The 18033-nt window shown below is 49.5% G+C and overlaps 8 protein-coding genes across 8 annotated transcripts; 5 read left to right on the top strand and 3 right to left on the bottom strand.

Annotated features, from left to right (window-relative positions):
- Window positions 1-357: 357 nt before the first annotated feature.
- Window positions 358-1762, top strand: AtWU_11113 (S8 family peptidase; the record flags this gene model as incomplete). Its single annotated transcript, XM_035506215.1, has 4 exons — window positions 358-681; window positions 734-1178; window positions 1226-1314; window positions 1370-1762. 4 exons carry the CDS (start codon window positions 358-360, stop codon window positions 1760-1762), a joined length of 1251 nt encoding a protein of 416 aa, XP_035362108.1.
- A 649-nt stretch (window positions 1763-2411) lies between these two features.
- On the top strand, window positions 2412-4153 carry AtWU_11112 (putative MFS multidrug transporter; the record flags this gene model as incomplete). The annotated part of the gene is made up of 4 exons (XM_035506214.1): window positions 2412-2617; window positions 2664-2711; window positions 2854-3183; window positions 3250-4153. 4 exons carry the CDS (start codon window positions 2412-2414, stop codon window positions 4151-4153), a joined length of 1488 nt encoding a protein of 495 aa, XP_035362107.1.
- Window positions 4154-5754: 1601 nt separating this feature from the next.
- AtWU_11111 (alpha/beta-hydrolase) lies at window positions 5755-6176 on the bottom strand (the record flags this gene model as incomplete). Its single annotated transcript, XM_035506213.1, has 2 exons — window positions 5755-5802; window positions 5862-6176. 2 exons carry the CDS (start codon window positions 6174-6176, stop codon window positions 5755-5757), a joined length of 363 nt encoding a protein of 120 aa, XP_035362106.1.
- Window positions 6177-8321: 2145 nt separating this feature from the next.
- Window positions 8322-9629, top strand: AtWU_11110 (MFS transporter; the record flags this gene model as incomplete). The annotated part of the gene is made up of 1 exon (XM_035506212.1): window positions 8322-9629. One exon carries the CDS (start codon window positions 8322-8324, stop codon window positions 9627-9629), a length of 1308 nt encoding a protein of 435 aa, XP_035362105.1.
- Window positions 9630-10601: 972 nt separating this feature from the next.
- On the top strand, window positions 10602-12165 carry AtWU_11109 (MFS transporter; the record flags this gene model as incomplete). The annotated part of the gene is made up of 2 exons (XM_035506211.1): window positions 10602-10900; window positions 10968-12165. 2 exons carry the CDS (start codon window positions 10602-10604, stop codon window positions 12163-12165), a joined length of 1497 nt encoding a protein of 498 aa, XP_035362104.1.
- A 102-nt stretch (window positions 12166-12267) lies between these two features.
- On the bottom strand, window positions 12268-14340 carry AtWU_11108 (Zn(II)2Cys6 transcription factor; the record flags this gene model as incomplete). Its single annotated transcript, XM_035506210.1, has 3 exons — window positions 12268-13144; window positions 13195-13632; window positions 13694-14340. The coding sequence occupies 3 exons, from the start codon at window positions 14338-14340 to the stop codon at window positions 12268-12270; spliced, it is 1962 nt and encodes a 653-aa protein (XP_035362103.1).
- Window positions 14341-14636: 296 nt separating this feature from the next.
- AtWU_11107 (aspartate aminotransferase family protein) lies at window positions 14637-15953 on the top strand (the record flags this gene model as incomplete). Its single annotated transcript, XM_035506209.1, has 1 exon — window positions 14637-15953. The coding sequence occupies one exon, from the start codon at window positions 14637-14639 to the stop codon at window positions 15951-15953; it is 1317 nt and encodes a 438-aa protein (XP_035362102.1).
- Window positions 15954-16024: 71 nt separating this feature from the next.
- AtWU_11106 (arrestin family protein) lies at window positions 16025-17497 on the bottom strand (the record flags this gene model as incomplete). The annotated part of the gene is made up of 5 exons (XM_035506208.1): window positions 16025-16339; window positions 16389-16805; window positions 16863-17181; window positions 17234-17377; window positions 17430-17497. 5 exons carry the CDS (start codon window positions 17495-17497, stop codon window positions 16025-16027), a joined length of 1263 nt encoding a protein of 420 aa, XP_035362101.1.
- Window positions 17498-18033: the final 536 nt, after the last annotated feature.

The raw sequence follows: 18033 nt of genomic DNA, 5'->3' as shown, positions 1-18033 counted from the left end.
AAGCTAATGGACAGCTGGTCAAGCTGCCCCCGAAACGGAATGTGTCCGTAATCTTATCCCTGCATGCTATCTGTATTCTATGCATGCATGATGCTTTCCTCACGGGGCATAACCCAGTAGTCCGAAGATGCAATGTGACCATCTGACTGAGTTTTAAATATACTGACCAAGTGCCTTCTGACCAGGTCCCCACTTGATGACAATCGGCCAAAGGTGAATGTGACTGAAACCGTGGCCTAGACAACAGGACTTAGACATTGTTGTGGGACTATAAGAGATCTATCTATTGCACTACTGAACTCAAGCATTCAAGTCTGTCATTGACAATTCTCCTCTTTCGGCAACCACTCGCTCAACATGGCATTCCTCAGACGCATTCTCCCGCTGCTCGCCCTGCTTTTGCCTGCAGTTTTCAGTGCCACAGAGCAGGTCCCTCACTCGACCATCCAGACCATCCCGGGAAAGTACATTGTTACTTTCAAGTCCGGCATTGACAACGCCAAAATTGAGTCCCATTCCGCATGGGTAACGGAGCTCCACAGACGCAGCATAGAAGGCCGCAGTACACCCGACGATGACCTTCCCGCCGGCATCGAAAGAACATATAAAATTGCTAATTTTGCTGGGTACGCGGGGTCTTTTGATGAAAAGACTATCGAGGAGATCCGCAAACATGACCATGTTTGAGACCTAATTGTCCGAGGCCGTGAAGCCTGAACTAATTGGCGTACAGGTGGCTTACGTGGAACAAGATCAGGTATGGTACCTCGATACGCTAGTTACCGAAAGACGAGCTCCTTGGGGACTGGGCAGTATCTCGCACCGGGGTGCGTCTAGCACCGATTACATCTATGATGACAGCGCTGGCGAGGGTACCTATGCCTATGTAGTGGATACCGGCATCTTGGCTACACATAATGAGTTTGGTGGTCGTGCTAGCCTAGCATACAATGCTGCAGGGGGTGAACATGTTGATGGTGTTGGTCACGGCACACATGTAGCAGGGACCATTGGCGGCAAAACATACGGTGTTTCGAAAAACGCTCACCTACTATCCGTGAAGGTGTTTGTGGGTGAATCAAGCTCGACATCGGTCATTCTGGATGGCTTCAATTGGGCGGCCAATGATATTGTGAGCAAGAATCGGACCAGCAAAGCAGCGATCAATATGAGTCTTGGTAATGTCGCCCTCCCTGGTGGCTGAATGTTGCTAACCGTGAGGTAGGTGGAGGATACTCCTATGCTTTCAATAATGCAGTTGAGAATGCTTTTGACGAGGGTGTACTCTCTTGCGTTGCCGCTGGAAATGAGAATGTACGCTCGGTTAGACTGTCCAACCTTCGGAGAAAGTTTCACTGATGCTTTGCAGAGAGATGCAGCACGGACTAGCCCGGCTTCTGCACCCGACGCTGTCACTGTTGCCGCTATAAGCAGAAGCAATGCCCGTGCGTCATTTTCAAACTATGGGTCCGTAGTTGACATTTTTGCTCCGGGAGAGCAAGTCCTTTCTGCGTGGATCGGTTCCAACTCGGCTACCAACACCATCTCCGGTACGTCCATGGCCACACCCCATGTGACAGGTTTGGTCATTTATTTGATGGGCTTGCGGAACCTGGCTACCCCAGCGGCCGCAACGGCTGAGCTCAAGAGACTGGCTACGCGGAATGCTGTCACTAATGTTGCCGGTAGCCCCAATCTACTGGCCTACAACGGAAACAGCGGCGTGTCAAATGGGGGTGATAATGATGGAGATGAGGACTAGGTGCGTGATGCGAGCAGACATGGTTTAGAATAGTGGATCGGGAAGTAGACTAGTTTAAATGCGAAACAGAGTGTGTCTGGAAACGCCAAATTCATTCTTGTAATATCCGCAGTTCGACTTTTGCCGACACCGCAAACAGGCTGTGCATGAGGCTTTATCCAGCCGATCCCCAGATTCCGGGCCAAGCTCATCGATTGGATGCGTGAAAGTTTGGCACATGCGAAATGCTGCTGCCCTTTACCTCCCGACGTGGTACCGGACCGAAGGCAGACACAGACCACGGAGTGCTATACCGCACAGACAACCTGTGCTTCCAACTAAGAAAGAAATTCCACAGACCGCTGCAGCATCATGAGTATGATAGGCTTCTACCAATTGACCTTCACTGGCGACATCCCGACTGAATCTAGATCAAGGAGATCAACCGCTTCCCCGGACAGATCAGGCCTATCCCCATAATGAGCCGGTGACTGTGTAACCCTGTCACAATTCGTTTGCTGTTGGTCTCTTCTGTTTGCTAGATAATGTGTACTACTTCAGAGTTCGTGCTTCTAGGAGCTCATATTGAAGACAGGCTTTTGTATATAGCTACACCCCAAGTCCGGCAGCATAGGGATCCGTATGCTCGAGGTCTTTTCAGATTCTCACAATGAAAACCGTCTCCCGGGTCATCACGGCCCCTGTGGAGAGCGAAAAGGAAACACTTCTGGCGCTGCTGCCCCAGTATGGCCTCAAGCTCGCCCCGGACGGAGTCCATATACAGTGGGCTCTGGGAAATTGTCGACATCCACGAAACTGGAGCTTGCGACGCAAGGTCTATGATACTACGCTTATCATATTCCTGGAATTCTTCACGTATGAAGTCCCCTGGTTTGGATCATACCGAGACTAATTATTCCAGAACTGCTATCAGCACCGCTGGCGTGGGTAATCAAACTATTATAGAGATGTACATTTGCTGAACATATAGTCAACTGCGGCTAATAATGCTGTGCACGATTTCGAAATTTCAAGAACCCTGTCAATTTTTCTCTTTGTTTCCATGTTAGTACTCACTTGCTTCCTCCAGTACACCCAGGCTGACTTCCCAGATATCTTATCGGCCAAGCCATCGGGGGTGTCGTATTTCCCCCATACTCCGAAGTATTTGGTCGAAAAAAGCTCTATGTGGCAAGCTCGGCCCTCTACGGCCTATCATGCATCTTGATTGCATCCGTGCCATCATTGGTAGGAGTAGCGATTGGCCGATGTCTCTGTGGCTTTCTGTCCGCCATTCCCACGACTGTTGTAGTGGGTAGCATCGAAGACACCTTCAACTCCCGCGAGCGAGTCTGGGTCATCTGTATTTGGACCATGTTCGCCAACCTGGGTCTCGTTGTAGGTCCCATTCTCAGTACGTTTGTCGTGGCCTACACCCAATGGTATCCCCCCCCCCCCCTTCCCCCTTTCCCTAACATCCACCAATATCCTCACTAACACCGCACCAGGAGATGGTTATTCTACATTGCAGCCATGGTAACCGGAATCCTGACACTCCTACTACTCACTTTGAATGAATCGCGTCCCTCCCTCCTCCTCGCCCGCGAAGTCGCTACTCTTCGCAAAGTCACCAAAATCGACACCCTGGAAGGCCTCAACCCCGATAAAGCCCCCGACATGCGCAGCTTCGTCCGCATCGCGCTCTTCCGCCCTATCCGGCTCCTCTTCACCGAACTCATCGTCTTCACCGTCTCCATCATCAGCGCCGTCGCCATCGCTCTAGTCTACCTCTTCACCGAAGCTCTACCGCCCATCTACGGATCCTTCGGCTTCACTCCCAAGCAAGCCTGCCTCCCCTTCATCGCAATTGGCTTAGGCCTCACTCTCGGCCTCCTCACCCGCTGTCTTGACCTGCGCATCATCGCTCACCACCGAGCTCAGGGCCGACCACTCCTCCCAGAAGATAAACTGACAGGATTCTGGATCGGTGCACCCATTCTCGCTGCGGCATTGTGGCTTTTCGCTTGGACTATCCCGCCAGCTGTCACAAATCTCCCTTGGCTTGTGTCGGTCGCAGCTCTCGTGCTGGCTGGGTATAGTCTCAATGAGATGGACTACGTGCTCGGCGGGTATCTGACGGATAGTTACCTCAGTTATGCGGCTAGTGGCCTGGCTGCATTGAGTCTGGTGAGGGCGTTATTGTCTGCTGCGTTACCGCTGATCTCGGCGCCTATGTTGGATCGGCTCGGGGCTAATTTTAGTGTTTCGGTGTTGGCGGCGGTTGCAACGGTGTTTTGTGTTGTGCCGCCGTTGTTTTCGAGATACGGGAGGGGTATTAGAGCTAGAAGTGCGTTTGCAAGGTTTAGTTTGACTGTGTATCGTGAGTATAGTGTTGATGAGGAGGGATACTAGAGTAATATGGAGTGTGCGATATGAGTGAGCGATGATGGAGTGGAGGGGGGAGCAAAAGTCTTGCTTGATTGACAAAGATTGACAATTTTACCCTTTCATCAATATTGCTACCTGCTTTTCGTAAGTAGATAATGTTGGGATACATACCTCTCCGTCACCTGCCTAGATTTATGCGATATATCGTTGTTGGTCGAGCGGTTAGTGCGTCGACAGGATGCACGGATGGCTGGAAGGGGAAAAAAAAAAAACAATCGTGGCAATTATTCCCAGATTAAATGTCAGTCTGAGGAACTTCGTTATCCTGTGTGTCTTGCAGAGAGGACAGTTATCATCCCAGATTCAACCTCTGTAGTAGTAAAATCAATGGAAAAGGGGTCCATCCGATCCACCATCCAAGGTACCCCGGGTACACAACTACCTATCTAGGAATTTAGATATCCGAATCTAAACTCGGCTTCAATCCCGGCGTTAGCTATTCATCCTTCCGTCTATTCTTATCCAGATGCCAGAACTGTGGCTCGGATTTCACGAATCAGAAACTGAAAATTAGTCCGGGCTAACCTCCATCTCGGATCCTCCCAGTCAGGCGCCGCAAATCAAGACTTTCCTTATTTAGACTTGGCAATACTAAGCACTAACATACTCTTACGCTAAACCCTTTTCTGATCCAACTCAGATAATATGATTGGCCAGCTCGCTAATGACATCATAGGGCTAGAGGCTAGACTGTATCGGGAGTAGTTCTACGTTCTGGCCCCGAAGGAATGTTTGGAGATACTCTATTAGAGACTGTGATGCTTGACGTGGTAGAGTATAAATACTACTGGGTTAGGGGGGGAGATGATGAACGTGAAAAAAAAGAGTGAAAAGTTCAGTCCTTCATTTTCTACGTTTTTGTCGCTCTCTACATTCAGAATTGCATTCTGTCGCTCTTTACATGATATAATACTATCGTTCTTTTGCATTTGCCTCTCATAATAACTACCGGCGTGTTTTCATTCCTATCTCTCAATTGAGACATTCCACTCATTAGTCGACGCACTCAGACCAACTTACTACCAAAGTAAGACAGACCAAACATATACTATTCTCACACGATCTAATTGTTTCCCGCTGCAGAACCACCGCCACCAAAATTCCTTTACTGTACCGAAGTATCACGCAACACAAACCGAAATCAATCATCGATCATGGCATACATTGGCGACGCGGCGGTCATCTTCTTTGTCATTCTCGGCTGTGTAATGCTGACTCTATCCGGCTACTCCACACACTACCTTATGACCAATGGGTTTTACGGCCTAGAGCGGGACTTTGATCCCACCGCAGAGCAGAGAGTGTATATGCGGCAGCTGAGACTGAGGGATCTGCATTGGATGGCGAGGGATAATAGGGTCAAAACCGAGGACAGTCAGTCGGCTGTTTGAGGGACACCATCTATATCATCATCGGAGTTATGGGAGACTGGGTTGTGATTTGGAGCATGGCATGGCGTTTCGGGTCGTTATTGGAAATTATGTGTGTGATAGAACTCCTTCCAGTTCTCCGTTGTCTATACCTGGTCCGTTTCTTCATAAATATGTCCGTTTATACTATATTACTTACCATAGAGGTTCTAAAGCATACAAAGCCGTAACAATAATAATATCCTCTTAAGTATTAGCGAGCAGTCCCGACCATCAAACTGCCGACCCGTCAGACCCAATACCCACAAAACCTCATCACTAATCCGCTCCGGGTCCACATAGTGCACATTATGCGCCATGGCTCTCCTCTGCGCATAGACAAACCGACTCTCAGTCGACAATCCAAGATGGGCCCTCTGAGTTTCCTCATCAACCCTTTCAATAGTCTCTAGCCACGCAGCAAGATTCGTCCTCGCCTCCTCGATACCACACCCATTTGCAAACCCAACTTCCAAATCTTTACGAAATCCCACCAATCGATTTCCAAACACCACGCTCAATCGTCCATCACCCAGCGCTTGAAACCCCAGCGGCAATCCAGCATTAACCTCTTCCATAATCTTTGCTACAAACCCCTCCTCAACATGAAACATACTCTTACCTCATCCTCCTTAATCCTCTCATACTCCTCCGCTGAGAATGCATAATTCACATCTAACCCCAAAACCACATCAAACCCAAGTCCACCCAGCAAGCTAAACCATCCCCGCGGTAACGGATTAGGTTCTCTCTAAGAATCAGCAATCATCATCCCCGCCACTTTCGACTTGATATGCATGCGAAGAAACTCCCGGATCAAGATACCGCCATATGACTACCCAACCAGTATATAGGGTGGCTCAGTCCCTATTACCTCTAGTAACCGGGTCACTTCATACACGCGGTTCTGGGCTATAGGTCCGCGCGAAGACACATCGCTTAGGCCCTACCCTGCGCGGTCCTAGGTATATACACGGGCATAAGGCGTTGCACTACGACTCCTTCGCTGTGGCAGCTGACCAGACCGCCTATGATCGCTATGACAGGCTGGAGAGTGTCGTTGATTGCTTGTTATGCGAGCGTACATTCGAACGCCATCTATCGTGATGTGACCGAAGTGGGTGCCAGAGAGGCATGGGGATGGTGAGGACATAGTTGTGACGAAGTGATGGATAGGGCAGGGTTGGGGGTGGTGAGTGCTGGTAGCAAAATAGTGACTACGTGGATGATAGCTTATGGGGGGAATTGAGATAGGGTGTGATAGAGCTGTGCAGTGTGGATAGGGATTTTGGTTGTGATTGGTCTTGGGAAGGGTCTAGTGCTGACCTTGTACTAACGGGTTCCGTGTTGTGTAGTTAATGCCAAACTACGGGTGGAAATTCATGCCTAGGGCTGATCCACTCGGGATTTGAACTGGGTGTGAGGACCACTAGCCTGAAGAGGGTTCCTATTTGATTTGTTGCAGTCGGACCCTCAATGTCCTGCTTCTCTAGCTTCTCGGCGCAACTTGTACATAGCACATACATTAGAGATCTTCCCTCATAGAAGTCTGTTTGCTAGTTCTTGAGCCCCTCTTCTTACCTTGTTGTCCGCCCATCTAATCTGTCTGCTGACTCACAGCCCGGACTCATTTAGAACTGACTTTGCAGGGATTGATTGGGTTTGAAAGTCAATCTTCGTACATACATACGCATACGCATAAACTTATCGTTTATAAAGTCTACTTGTTTCGATACCAGAATACTTTGATATCATCAGACTGGTTAATGTCGTGCATCGGTGAAGTCACTGGTAGCCGGCCATCTACCGCTGCGCTGAACTGTGTCCAAAACAGGAAAACAAGAAGAAAAAGCAATGCTTCAAAGTTTGGACCCTGCAAAACGACTTCTAAACCCAACTGACTTCCAACCCGCTGATATGCGCTCTAGCGCCACCGAGTGACCTAGCAGGGCGACCAGTGCAGTGCGTAGCTGCGAGCTGAAACTGAAGCTGAACGTGACTGCAGGAAATTGGGTCCCTGGGAGATGCAGATCGTAGATCAGGTACCATTGCGGTAAATGATCTACAGTGATCAATATATTTCTTATTGCGCAATCTGGCCGCCAACTAGCAGATAACTCAGCTGCAGTATGCACAATCATGCAAGTAGTTGATCATATGAGTGCGATTAGATTAACCAGACGTAAGAATCAATATTATCGGAACCTGAGAGGCGATTAATTGCCGACACGGGATTTGGATGACCTGGCCACGCCACTCTTGCTAGATTTAACTGTTTTCAAGCAATTCTGTTAGAAACGATGTAACTGACTTTGTCGCTTTCTATGTGGTGTCACAGCAGCCAAAAACATGTCTCCCAAGTCAGAGGTTGCGATAGGAGTCAGTCATGGCGGGACTGAACAGTCCCATGCTCATAACGGGCAAGGAACAAGCACAGATCCCTTCATCGTGGAGTTCAATAGAGATGATCCAGAGAACCCTATGAATTGGTCGGCATCAAGAAAATGGTTCATCGCTTTCATTGTAACTTCTTCTGTGTTCGCCGTTACGTTCACGTCTTCCGCGTATTCCGACTCCAGCGATGAAATAATCAAAGATTTCAATATCAGCACGGAGGTCTTTTCTGTAGGGATAAGCCTCTTTATCTTGGGATTTGCTGTCGGGCCGGCAGTATGGGCACCTCTGGTGAGTATTTGTCTTGGATCCGTATCACATAGAACAACATGCTGATAATACTCCTCAGTAAGCTTCCCTCACCTATCATATACCTACCCTGTATTAATATCTCTTCGGATATCAGATCAGAACTCTACGGCAGAAAGATCTTCTGGATAATCTCCCACATCGGCATGGTGGCATTTATCGGAGGCACCGCCGGAAGCCGCAACATAACCACCCTACTTGTCCTACGATTCTTCAGCGGTACATTCGGCGGATCACCGTTAGTCAACGCAGGGGGCGCTATCGCAGACATTTTCCCTCCAGTGCAGCGAGGGTTAGCGATGATAGTCTACTCCTTCGCACCGTTACTAGGACCCCTAGTTGGCCCTATTATCAGCGGATTCGTATCTGAGAACGTGGGCTGGCGATGGGTGCAGGGGATGTGCTGTATCTTCGTAGGAGTGATCGGCATCATCGGTACCATCTTCGTCCCAGAAACATACGGCCCAGTACTGCTACTCCGAAAGGCAAAACGTCTAAGCAAATCCACCGGAAAAGTCCACGTTAGTATTCTCGAGCGCGGCCAGGGCAAGAAGAAACCCTCTGAAGTCTTCCAAAGAGCCTTAATCCGTCCATGGGTCCTCCTCATGCATGAACCGATCGTCACGGTTGCTTCCATCTACATAGCCCTATGTTACGGAACGACCTACATGTTCATGGGCGTTATGCCAATCGTATACAACGAAGACCGTGGCTGGTCTGAAGGGATTGGCGGTCTAGCATTCCTAGGTCTTGCAATCGGAGAGATCCTAGGACTAGTGTACGCTGGCTACGATTACCACAGACGATACATGAAACTATACAATACCGGCAAGGCCACCCCAGAATCCCGCCTCCCCACAGCCATCGTGGGTTCCATCGCCTTGCCGATCGGCATATTCGGCTTTGCATGGACTAATTTTCCGAGCATTCATTGGTCCGCGAGTATCATTCTCTCGGCGCCGTTTGGTTTCGGGTGCATCCTTACTAGCTTGTCGATCACGAATTATCTCGTCGATTCGTATACTATCTATGCGGCAACTGCGCTGGCGGCTCTGGCTATTGTTCGGTCGACCGGTGGAGCGGTGTTTCCCTTGTTCACGAATCAGATGTACCATAATCTGGGGATTCATTGGGCTTCTTGTGTGCCAGGGTTTCTGACCGTGGCTTGTATCCCGTTTCCTATTGTCATGTATCGCTATGGTGAGGTGCTGAGGATGAAGTGCAAGTATACATTTGAGGCGGCGGACTTGATGCGGAGGATGCAGAAACAGCAAGGGTTTGGTCAGGTTGAGAGTGGGGAGAGAGTTGATGAAGAGGAGTCTGCTTGAGATGAAGAGTTGTGGAAATGATGTATATACATGGTGTCATAGACGTTGTCCATCAAGAGATGAGGCCATACCAATTTCAATGCCGTATGTTGTAAAGGCAACGCGGGCTCTATGACGAAGGAGTTCAACTCTTCCCCCGTGCGTCAATTATTCTTTTGCCTTGTTCGTGTTCTACCGCAAGAAATCCTCCCCGGTTCTTTCGGCATCAGCAACGCTTTATTGGGTTTTAAGTTTGAGCTTATCTGGATATTTTTTAGCCAGTAAAACATTATCAAACTTCGAAGGCCAGATCAGTTGGTAATCTTCACGACATTTGCACGGATGCTATGCCGTATGCAAGTCAGATGGGCAAGATAGTCCACTTATATTACGGAGAATTCATAGTGTAGAACACTCTCAGCTATCTGAATCTTCCTTCGGCTTCAACTATTAATCAATCTCCTTCACAGCTAACTCCAACACGCTAGAAATCGCCTAGGATCCCTTAACAAGTTATAAGACCTTGACAACCAAAACAAAGAGTGGGTACTGCCTACAAACGGAGAATGTTCGCCCGATAACTCCGAAACATGTTATATCCGAGCCCACCGAAAACAGCCAGGAGGCATGCAAAGGGGGCTCGGCAATTGCAGCAAGACCACTAAAAGTCGTGCCAAACTCCCCACTTATCACTACACCCAGCACTCACCCAGCACCATCCCAGCCAAACCCATCCACCCTTTAAACCACTCCCCAACCATCGGACCCTCCGTTCGGACCATCCGACGCCACCCCCGTGCATATCGGAGAAAATCTACCGGACAACATGCCGAAACCCCGAAGCGGCGAATCAGAGAGAAAAGGAAAAAAAAAAGTGTAGGAATTTCGTCACCCCCTCGAAACAACACCAAATGGGAGAAAATATCTGAAGCAGAGAAGGAGAATAAGGGTGCGTTGCAGCCTTAGCATATCAGCCTCTTTCTCAGCCCAGAAATGACTGTCGTTCCACCACCGCCGCTACCAGCATCATCTCGACCAGCAGATGCTGAAAAGGGCAAGGTCGAACATGCAGGCGGCGGCCCCGATCCTAACCTAGTGAAATGGGAGGAAAACGACCCCGAGAACCCACATAACTTTTCGACGGCGTACAAATGCTGGATCACGTTTCAGCTAGGATTATTGGCGTTGAGCGCCAGTCTAGGATCGAGTATTATTTCTCCGGCGGAGACCGAGCTTAAGGCTTATTTGAACATTGGAACGGAAGTTAGTATTCTTCCGGTGTCGCTCTATATGTATGTAACATATCCCAATCATTCCCGGTATAAGCTTTCCTTCAACAGCTACTAATAAGAATTACAGTCTTGGCTTCGCCTTCGGCCCTCTATGCTGGGCACCCATCTCCGAACTCTTCGGCCGCCGGTGGTCGATGCTGCCGGCGGTGTTCGTCCTCGGACTATTCAGCATCGGCACCGCAACCAGCAAAAACACAGCCTCAGTTCTCATCACCCGATACTTCGCGGGTCTATTCGGATCCGCACCAGTTAGTAATGTCTCCGCTGCACTCGGCGACATCTTCCACATGAAGGCGCGCGGCATCGCCAGCACTTCGTACGCCATTTGCGTCGTAGGAGGCCCAACTATGGGGCCCATTATCGGTGCCGCGCTTGTCTCGAATCCGCACCTGGGATGGCGCTGGACCGAGTACATCGAGGCCATCATTGTATTCTTCATCTTCGGCATCACTTTCTTCTGTCTTCCGGAGGTATACGGCCCCGTGCTGCTACACCGGAAGGCGGTGCGTATGCGCAAGGAGACCGGGAATAAGGACCTCTACCACCCGCACGAACACATCAAGTTGGACGTGCATAGTATCGTTACGAAGCATTTCTCGCGTCCGCTGGTCATGCTTGTCACTGAGCCGATGGTTACGGTGATTGCGCTGTATGCGTCGTTTACGTATGCTTTGCTGTATCTTACCCTTGAGGTGTTTCCGATTGTTTTTGATGATATTCGCCAATGGAAGCCTGTTGTTGCTACGCTGCCTTTCATCGGGCTGTTTGTCGGTGTTCTGCTCTCGTCGGCGTTCATCATCTTCATCGGCCAGCCATACTACATCCGCAAGTGGGAGGAAGGTGGCGGTAAGCCTGTACCCGAGGCACGTCTGATGCCCATGGCTGTAGGTGGGTTCTTGTTCGCTGGTGGTCTGTTCTGGTTTGGGTGGACGGCTGAGCCGAAGTATTCGTGGGGATTGCCGGTTGTGGCGGCGATGGTGTTTGGATGTGGATTTTGTATTATCTTTGGCCAGTGTATAAATTTCCTGGTTGATACGTATGGGCCCTATGCGGCGTCGGCGACGGCTTCGAATACTTTCCTGCGGAGTGTGTTGGCCGCGGCGTTTCCGCTGTTCTCGCAGCCCATGTTTCGCAATTTGGGGGTTGGGCCGGCAATGTCCATTTTGGGGGGTGTTGCAGCGGCGGCCATTCCGGTGCCGTTTTTGTTTATGATTTATGGGGTGAGGTTGAGGAAGATGTCGAGGTTTGCGCCGTTTAAGGGGTAGTGGGTGATAGGGGTGAGTGTGTATTATAGAGTATAGATTTAATAAAGTTAGATATAGAGTGATATAATATTGAAAAGGATGTGTTGATGATAATAACGGGTGTTATAAAGTAAAGGTGTTCCCCATACATGGCATGTCCCAGAACAGGTCATCCAGGATCGATGTATCTATATCAAAAGGCTGCAATGAATCAGAAAATTCCTCATTCAAAGACAAGCCCGGACCATCCTTATACAAGGAAGCAATCCTTTCTACCAGCTCGCCGCAGTTTGACAGACAATCGTCACCCAGATCCCACCCAAATTCCTGCCGATGAGACTGCAGTGTAGCGATCATTTCTTTAGCCACATCCAAGGGTGGATTTTTGCCGCTCTCGACAGAGTGCGATTTAACTCTGCGTAGCCCACTCCGCAGAAGAAATGTCGTCGCAGATGTTAGCGAGTACGCCTGCACCGGGATCCAAAACCCACGTAGCTGATGCTCGTCTAGCTCCCTTACGAGATGCACTATCTCTTCCGCCACACTCTCGACGTGTTTGAATGAAACAGAGGAGGAGGTGCTGTCATTCATATCATCAATATTGGAAGTCTTAGTCTGCTCGTCGTCCAGGTCGAGTGCAATTCTTCGGAGCAGAAGCTTCACGGATAAGTATGCCAAGCGCAGGTTTGCCGCGCCAGGGGTGGTCAGGTTGGTTCCGCGGCGGATAATATGGCGGGTCTTGGTGTTGAGGGATTCTTCCCAATTGGTGAGGAGGTCTGAAAGGGAATTGATTGTCTTCCTCACGGGACTGGAGACGTGATAGATATATTCTAGGTATTGACCCAGTACCTCAGTTAGTGTTGTGAAAGCAATGAAGATTGAGGCCGCAGCTTCATGAGATGGCATTCCAGGAGAAGAGAGGACATAGTCCATGGTTGGGAATGGGACGTCGTATTGGGCGCGATGAATCTGGAGCGGTGTTCCGTAGGCGAGGCTGCACCTAGTAAATGTTAGAGTGGAAGAGAGAAGTAAAAAAGCGGGATATCCTACCACCGATCGTGAATAACGACCAACCACCAGACGCGGATGCGGAATCCCTTCTCGGGGGCAGAGATATTCCACTGGGAGGGATCTCGATTTAAGCCCAAGGCATTAGATAGGGCTACCGCTGTCCCTACCATACCCCCATTGCCAAAGATCGAGGTGCTTGGTCTGCCGCAGACATTCAGCAGCATCGCCAGTACAGTTGAAATACCAGGACTCAGAAACAACTCGGAATGAAGAGCCTCGTTAGCTTGGTTCCAGATATAGCGGATGTCGGGTGTGCGAGTTGAACGCAGTTGTGGCGAATTGTCCCAGTATATTAGCGAGTTGGCATATAGATTGCAGAGGAGAGCTGGGGATATTTCCTCTTTGCGAGTGCAGTAAGCATTCATGAACGACGCCTCGTCAAACACAGGGAAGCATATATTTGCGCATTCGAAGAACCTGGAGGCACAACACTCAGTAACAAGAAATCTCATGTAAACGATCATTTGTGATGACTTACAGTCCCACAACATCCTTCGTCGCGGGCTCGAGGTATTTTTCGATGAGCTCGCATTTCATGGACGGGAGAGATTGATTTGAGTACACTCCTAACGGACGCCTCGGTATGGTATTGAACAGTACCTGCCGCATGAGTCGACTGGGTTTCGAACTAGTGTGCATCAAGCCTGGTCTTCGATTATCCGGAACTGTGAACAGATATCCTTCCAATATACTACTGTCATCGGCAACAACTGGGCTGACGACATGGGAGCTATCGTCCCCGGTATCGCCAACCACATCCATTAGACTTGCAACCTTGCCATCTGAGTATGCTGTGGGAAGATGAGCTGGGTGGTAATGTCTCGTCGGTTGTGGTGTGTCAGAAGGTTGGCTGGTCCTGGGTGACGGGAGTACGACCTGAGGGGGGAAAGGTCGTTCAATCCGAGCTGTCTTGGGTGCAATCTGCTGCAGGTTGACGGTTCGCTTCTTCTGAGCAGGCTTGTCAGCTGAAGGAAAGAGACACTCGGTTGCATGAGCCAGACACATCATGCACGTCGCCGAGGAGTCTCTGGTGCGGCATCGCGACTTGCGTTTTCGGCAAGGCAAACATGCGGGATGCGCATGAGACCGATAGGGTCTGCCTGAGCTGCTACTGCTCTCCTTCATTTTCTTAAAGAATGATCAGGATGCCTTTCTACTGGATATTTGATCCGTGGATTCAAAGTAGAAGGAGGGGATGATTCCGATAAAGCGAAGTATTTCGTGGCCGCGGGGAACCTTCGCCCGCGGGCAACTCAGCCAATTAGAGTAGTTGGATAGCAGAACCCTATGCCCGCGGTCACTCTGAGGGGAACTAGTACTTATAGCCAACGAGGCCTGGATTGACATGGAAAACAGGTTCAGATTGAGCAACATAATTATTTGTATTATTAGCGAAGGAAAAGCAATCGCTATCGAACAATATGACAAGCCCCAACACCACCGCCGCCTTCTTCGCCAAAGCCAACATGTACCTCATGTCCACAGGAGTCCCTATCTCTCCAGTCATCATCACCGAAGCCAAAGGCACCTGGTTATATGACACCAACAACCGTCGCATCCTCGACTTTACCTCAGGCCAGATGAGCTCACTGCTCGGTCATTCCCATCCTGAGATCGTCACCACAATCCAGGAATACGCCGCCAAACTAGACCATCTCCTCAGCAACATGATCACCCACCCAGTAGCGGACCTAGCTGAGCGTCTCGCCCGATTCCTCCCTCCACCCCTCGAAAAGTCCTTCTTCCTAAGCACCGGCTCCGAGTCTATCGAAGCTGCCATTAAAATGGCCAAAGCGTACACTGGAAAATTCGAAGTTGTCGCCTTCAGCGCCAGTTACCATGGCCTCACCCAGGGCTCAGGATCAGCGACGTATTCCACAGGCCGGAAATGTGGTGGTCCGTGTATGCCAGGTCAGCTTGCCTTTCCTGCTCCATATGCATACCGCTCGCCCTTTCGCAAGGCGGACGGGACGTATGACTGGGAGACGGAGCTGATGTTTGGTTGGTCCATGATTGATCGGCAGAGTGTGGGGTCGCTTGCTGCGTTTGTCATGGAGCCTATTCTGTCAACCGGGGGGATTTTGGAGCTCCCCAATGCATATTTGCAACGCATGGCGATTGAGTGCAAGAAGCGCGGCATGTTGCTGATCATGGACGAGGCGCAGACAGGAGTCGGTCGCACTGGTCACATGTTTGCATTTGAGCAGGCTGGAATAGTCCCGGATATTCTAGCTTTGTCAAAGACCTTAGGATGCGGGCTTCCTTTGGCATCGGTGAGTACGACAGCTGAGATTGCTCAGGGGTGCGCGGACGCTGGGTTTCTTTGGTTGACGACACACTTAAATGATCCCCTTACTGCGGCGGTGGGGAACAAGGTGTTGGAGATTGTGGAGCGAGAGGATATCTGCCGGAGAGCGAGGGAGCGTGGTGAGCAGTTGAGGGAAGGCCTGCTAAAGCTCCAGAAGAAGTACTGGTGTATTGGGGATGTACGCGGTCGGGGCCTTTTGCAGGGGATTGAGATCATTTCCGATCGGAGTACCCGGGCTCCTGGGCCGGAGCTAGGTCAGTTGGTGTCAGACAGAGCCATGGCGTGTGGGTTGTCGTGTAATGTTGTTAACCTTCCGGGTATGGGAGGAGTCTTCCGTCTGGCGCCGCCAGTGACGGTGTCAGCACAAGAAATTGAGAAGGGCCTGAGGATTCTGGATGAGGCCTTCGCCTATGCAGTTGGCAAGAGTTGAGGTGTTTAGGAGGTAAACTTGATTAGTTATATGAATCTTTTCTGCACGAACTTCACACCCAGCATGTTGTGTCAGGCGTAGCCCTCATTTAATAGGACAGGATTAGAAAATGTTGATAGAATGGCAGTTTCATATGTTGGTGGCTTTGAAAAACCGTCCAACTGGCAATAACTCGGAGGCTCTGGGAGAACTTCAATCTCATCACCAGGTACTTCGGACGCAATTTCATCGGGAGTTCGGTCCATAATGTGGTTATTGTAGCTCGGCAGTGGCTGGTCACACGTCTCATCCATCAATCTCAGGGATTGAAGCACGGAGCAAACAAAGGGGTCCTCTAGCAAAGGTGGCGAGGCACATTGAACAGAAATGGGCATTTCTAAGAGGACCTATATTGTGGTCAGTAAGATGAACGAACAATGGACCTAGAAGTCATACTGCTGAGTGGTGGCCATCGGGATTTAAGAGCTTGATTTGAATGGTGAGCGTGTGTTCGACACGAAGAAAATTAGTAGAGAGGCTCTGTAGACATTCTTTTGGATCATTTGGCAGGTGAAGGAAGCGGGCCGTAGAATACCAGCATTCTTCATTATCGGATGTTATTTTGTATTCGTCTTCATCCCAACCTCTGGGGTAATAGTCGTCCTTGACTATTATACGGGTCCTGCGGTTGGATACAGGCTGTTGTAAGGCTCTGTGTGTCTCTTCAACCTTAGTGTGGATGGTTGCTACCTCGAGCCTTTTGCATAAAGGAATAAACTCAAATTTGATGGGGACAACACTCCCGAAGGTATAGGCCTGAGATGGTAATGAAACGCGATAAATTATCTTCTGCGGCCATATTTCCTGCATTACCTATTGAAATTAGCCTTTATTTGAGACCCCACAAGGCCATATTGCATAATAACTCACCTTCGGCTCAGGTAGCAATAGTGATCTGTACATCCGACGCACCCTGACCCAGGTGTCAGCGTGGATACGACGTCCGCCGGCTGTGCTGATAGTAGCTTTCAGCTGATATCTGGCATGACAGTCGCCGAGGCCCTCAATAGTGTCTGGTGTGCTGTTGGATAGGCAAAAGGTGAATGGGAACTCGTGGTTCCCAGCTGGTAGAGTAGTTGGTGATGGAGTCCCGGGATAAGGTAGAAAGTTCCAGGTTTGATACATGAATACCCGCTCCAAGGACGGCATGTGATGATGAGCTCTCTGGGATTCGGAGAAACTATGCCAGCTATTTAGATAATCTGTTAGTTTGATTCACACAGAAGGAGTGATAGTCGTACTTCATGTAACGCCGCCCTTCAAAGTGCAGCTTGACATCCTTGACACAGAGTGGTTGGCTGAGGCATAACACGACCTTTCCTGTAACATGGCAGTATCCTGTTGATAATGAGTCTCCAGGAAGCCATATTATATCACTGTCAAGCCTGTTCCACGTCAGTATAACGACCCTTGTTGGGTATAAATTCTCGCCGTTACCTGATACCAAAGTATGTCGGCGCATTCTCAGGCGGAGATGCTGCTCGGAAGAGGCTAGTTATTGCCATTGCAAATCTTCGATATTCGTAGATACTATACTTTGCGTATCCTAGATTTGGCTGGAAGTAGTCACTTATATCTAAACAATGGCAATACTAAAGCTTCAGCTGTGTATTACCCTTTTGGTCGATGCCGCTGCAGGAGCGGGTGGATTTCCTCTTTCGGAAATGCCGGTATGCGTTTCAGGAAATCTACTCGATCTAGACACGCCCTGTTGATGATAGCAAGTCCTGTGATAATCCCCAATAGTCTTTATTGGTGAATAAATCCTTTCAAGGACGACGCCTTGCCCAATCTGACACCGGTGTTGCTTTAGGTTCTGAGGTTGTCGCCTCTCAGAAGGTCGGGTTGCGGCGAAAGCCACTCGATTTTTCTTCTGTTAGTATGTCTATGACATGAATACAACAATGCTTCAACCCATGATGTACAAGCCAGCATTATACTAACAAGTAATGGAGTAGTCAAGCGAAAATACATTTGACATAGATCTATTCGAATATAGAAACACAGATAAATAGTAACCCATGCTAGGCGGAGATACTTA

The sequence above is a fragment of the Aspergillus tubingensis genome (assembly GCF_013340325.1).
Source record: "Aspergillus tubingensis WU-2223L DNA, scaffold_15, whole genome shotgun sequence".
Lineage (NCBI taxonomy): Eukaryota > Fungi > Ascomycota > Eurotiomycetes > Eurotiales > Aspergillaceae > Aspergillus > Aspergillus tubingensis.
This window is presented reverse-complemented; position numbering and strand designations above follow the sequence as displayed.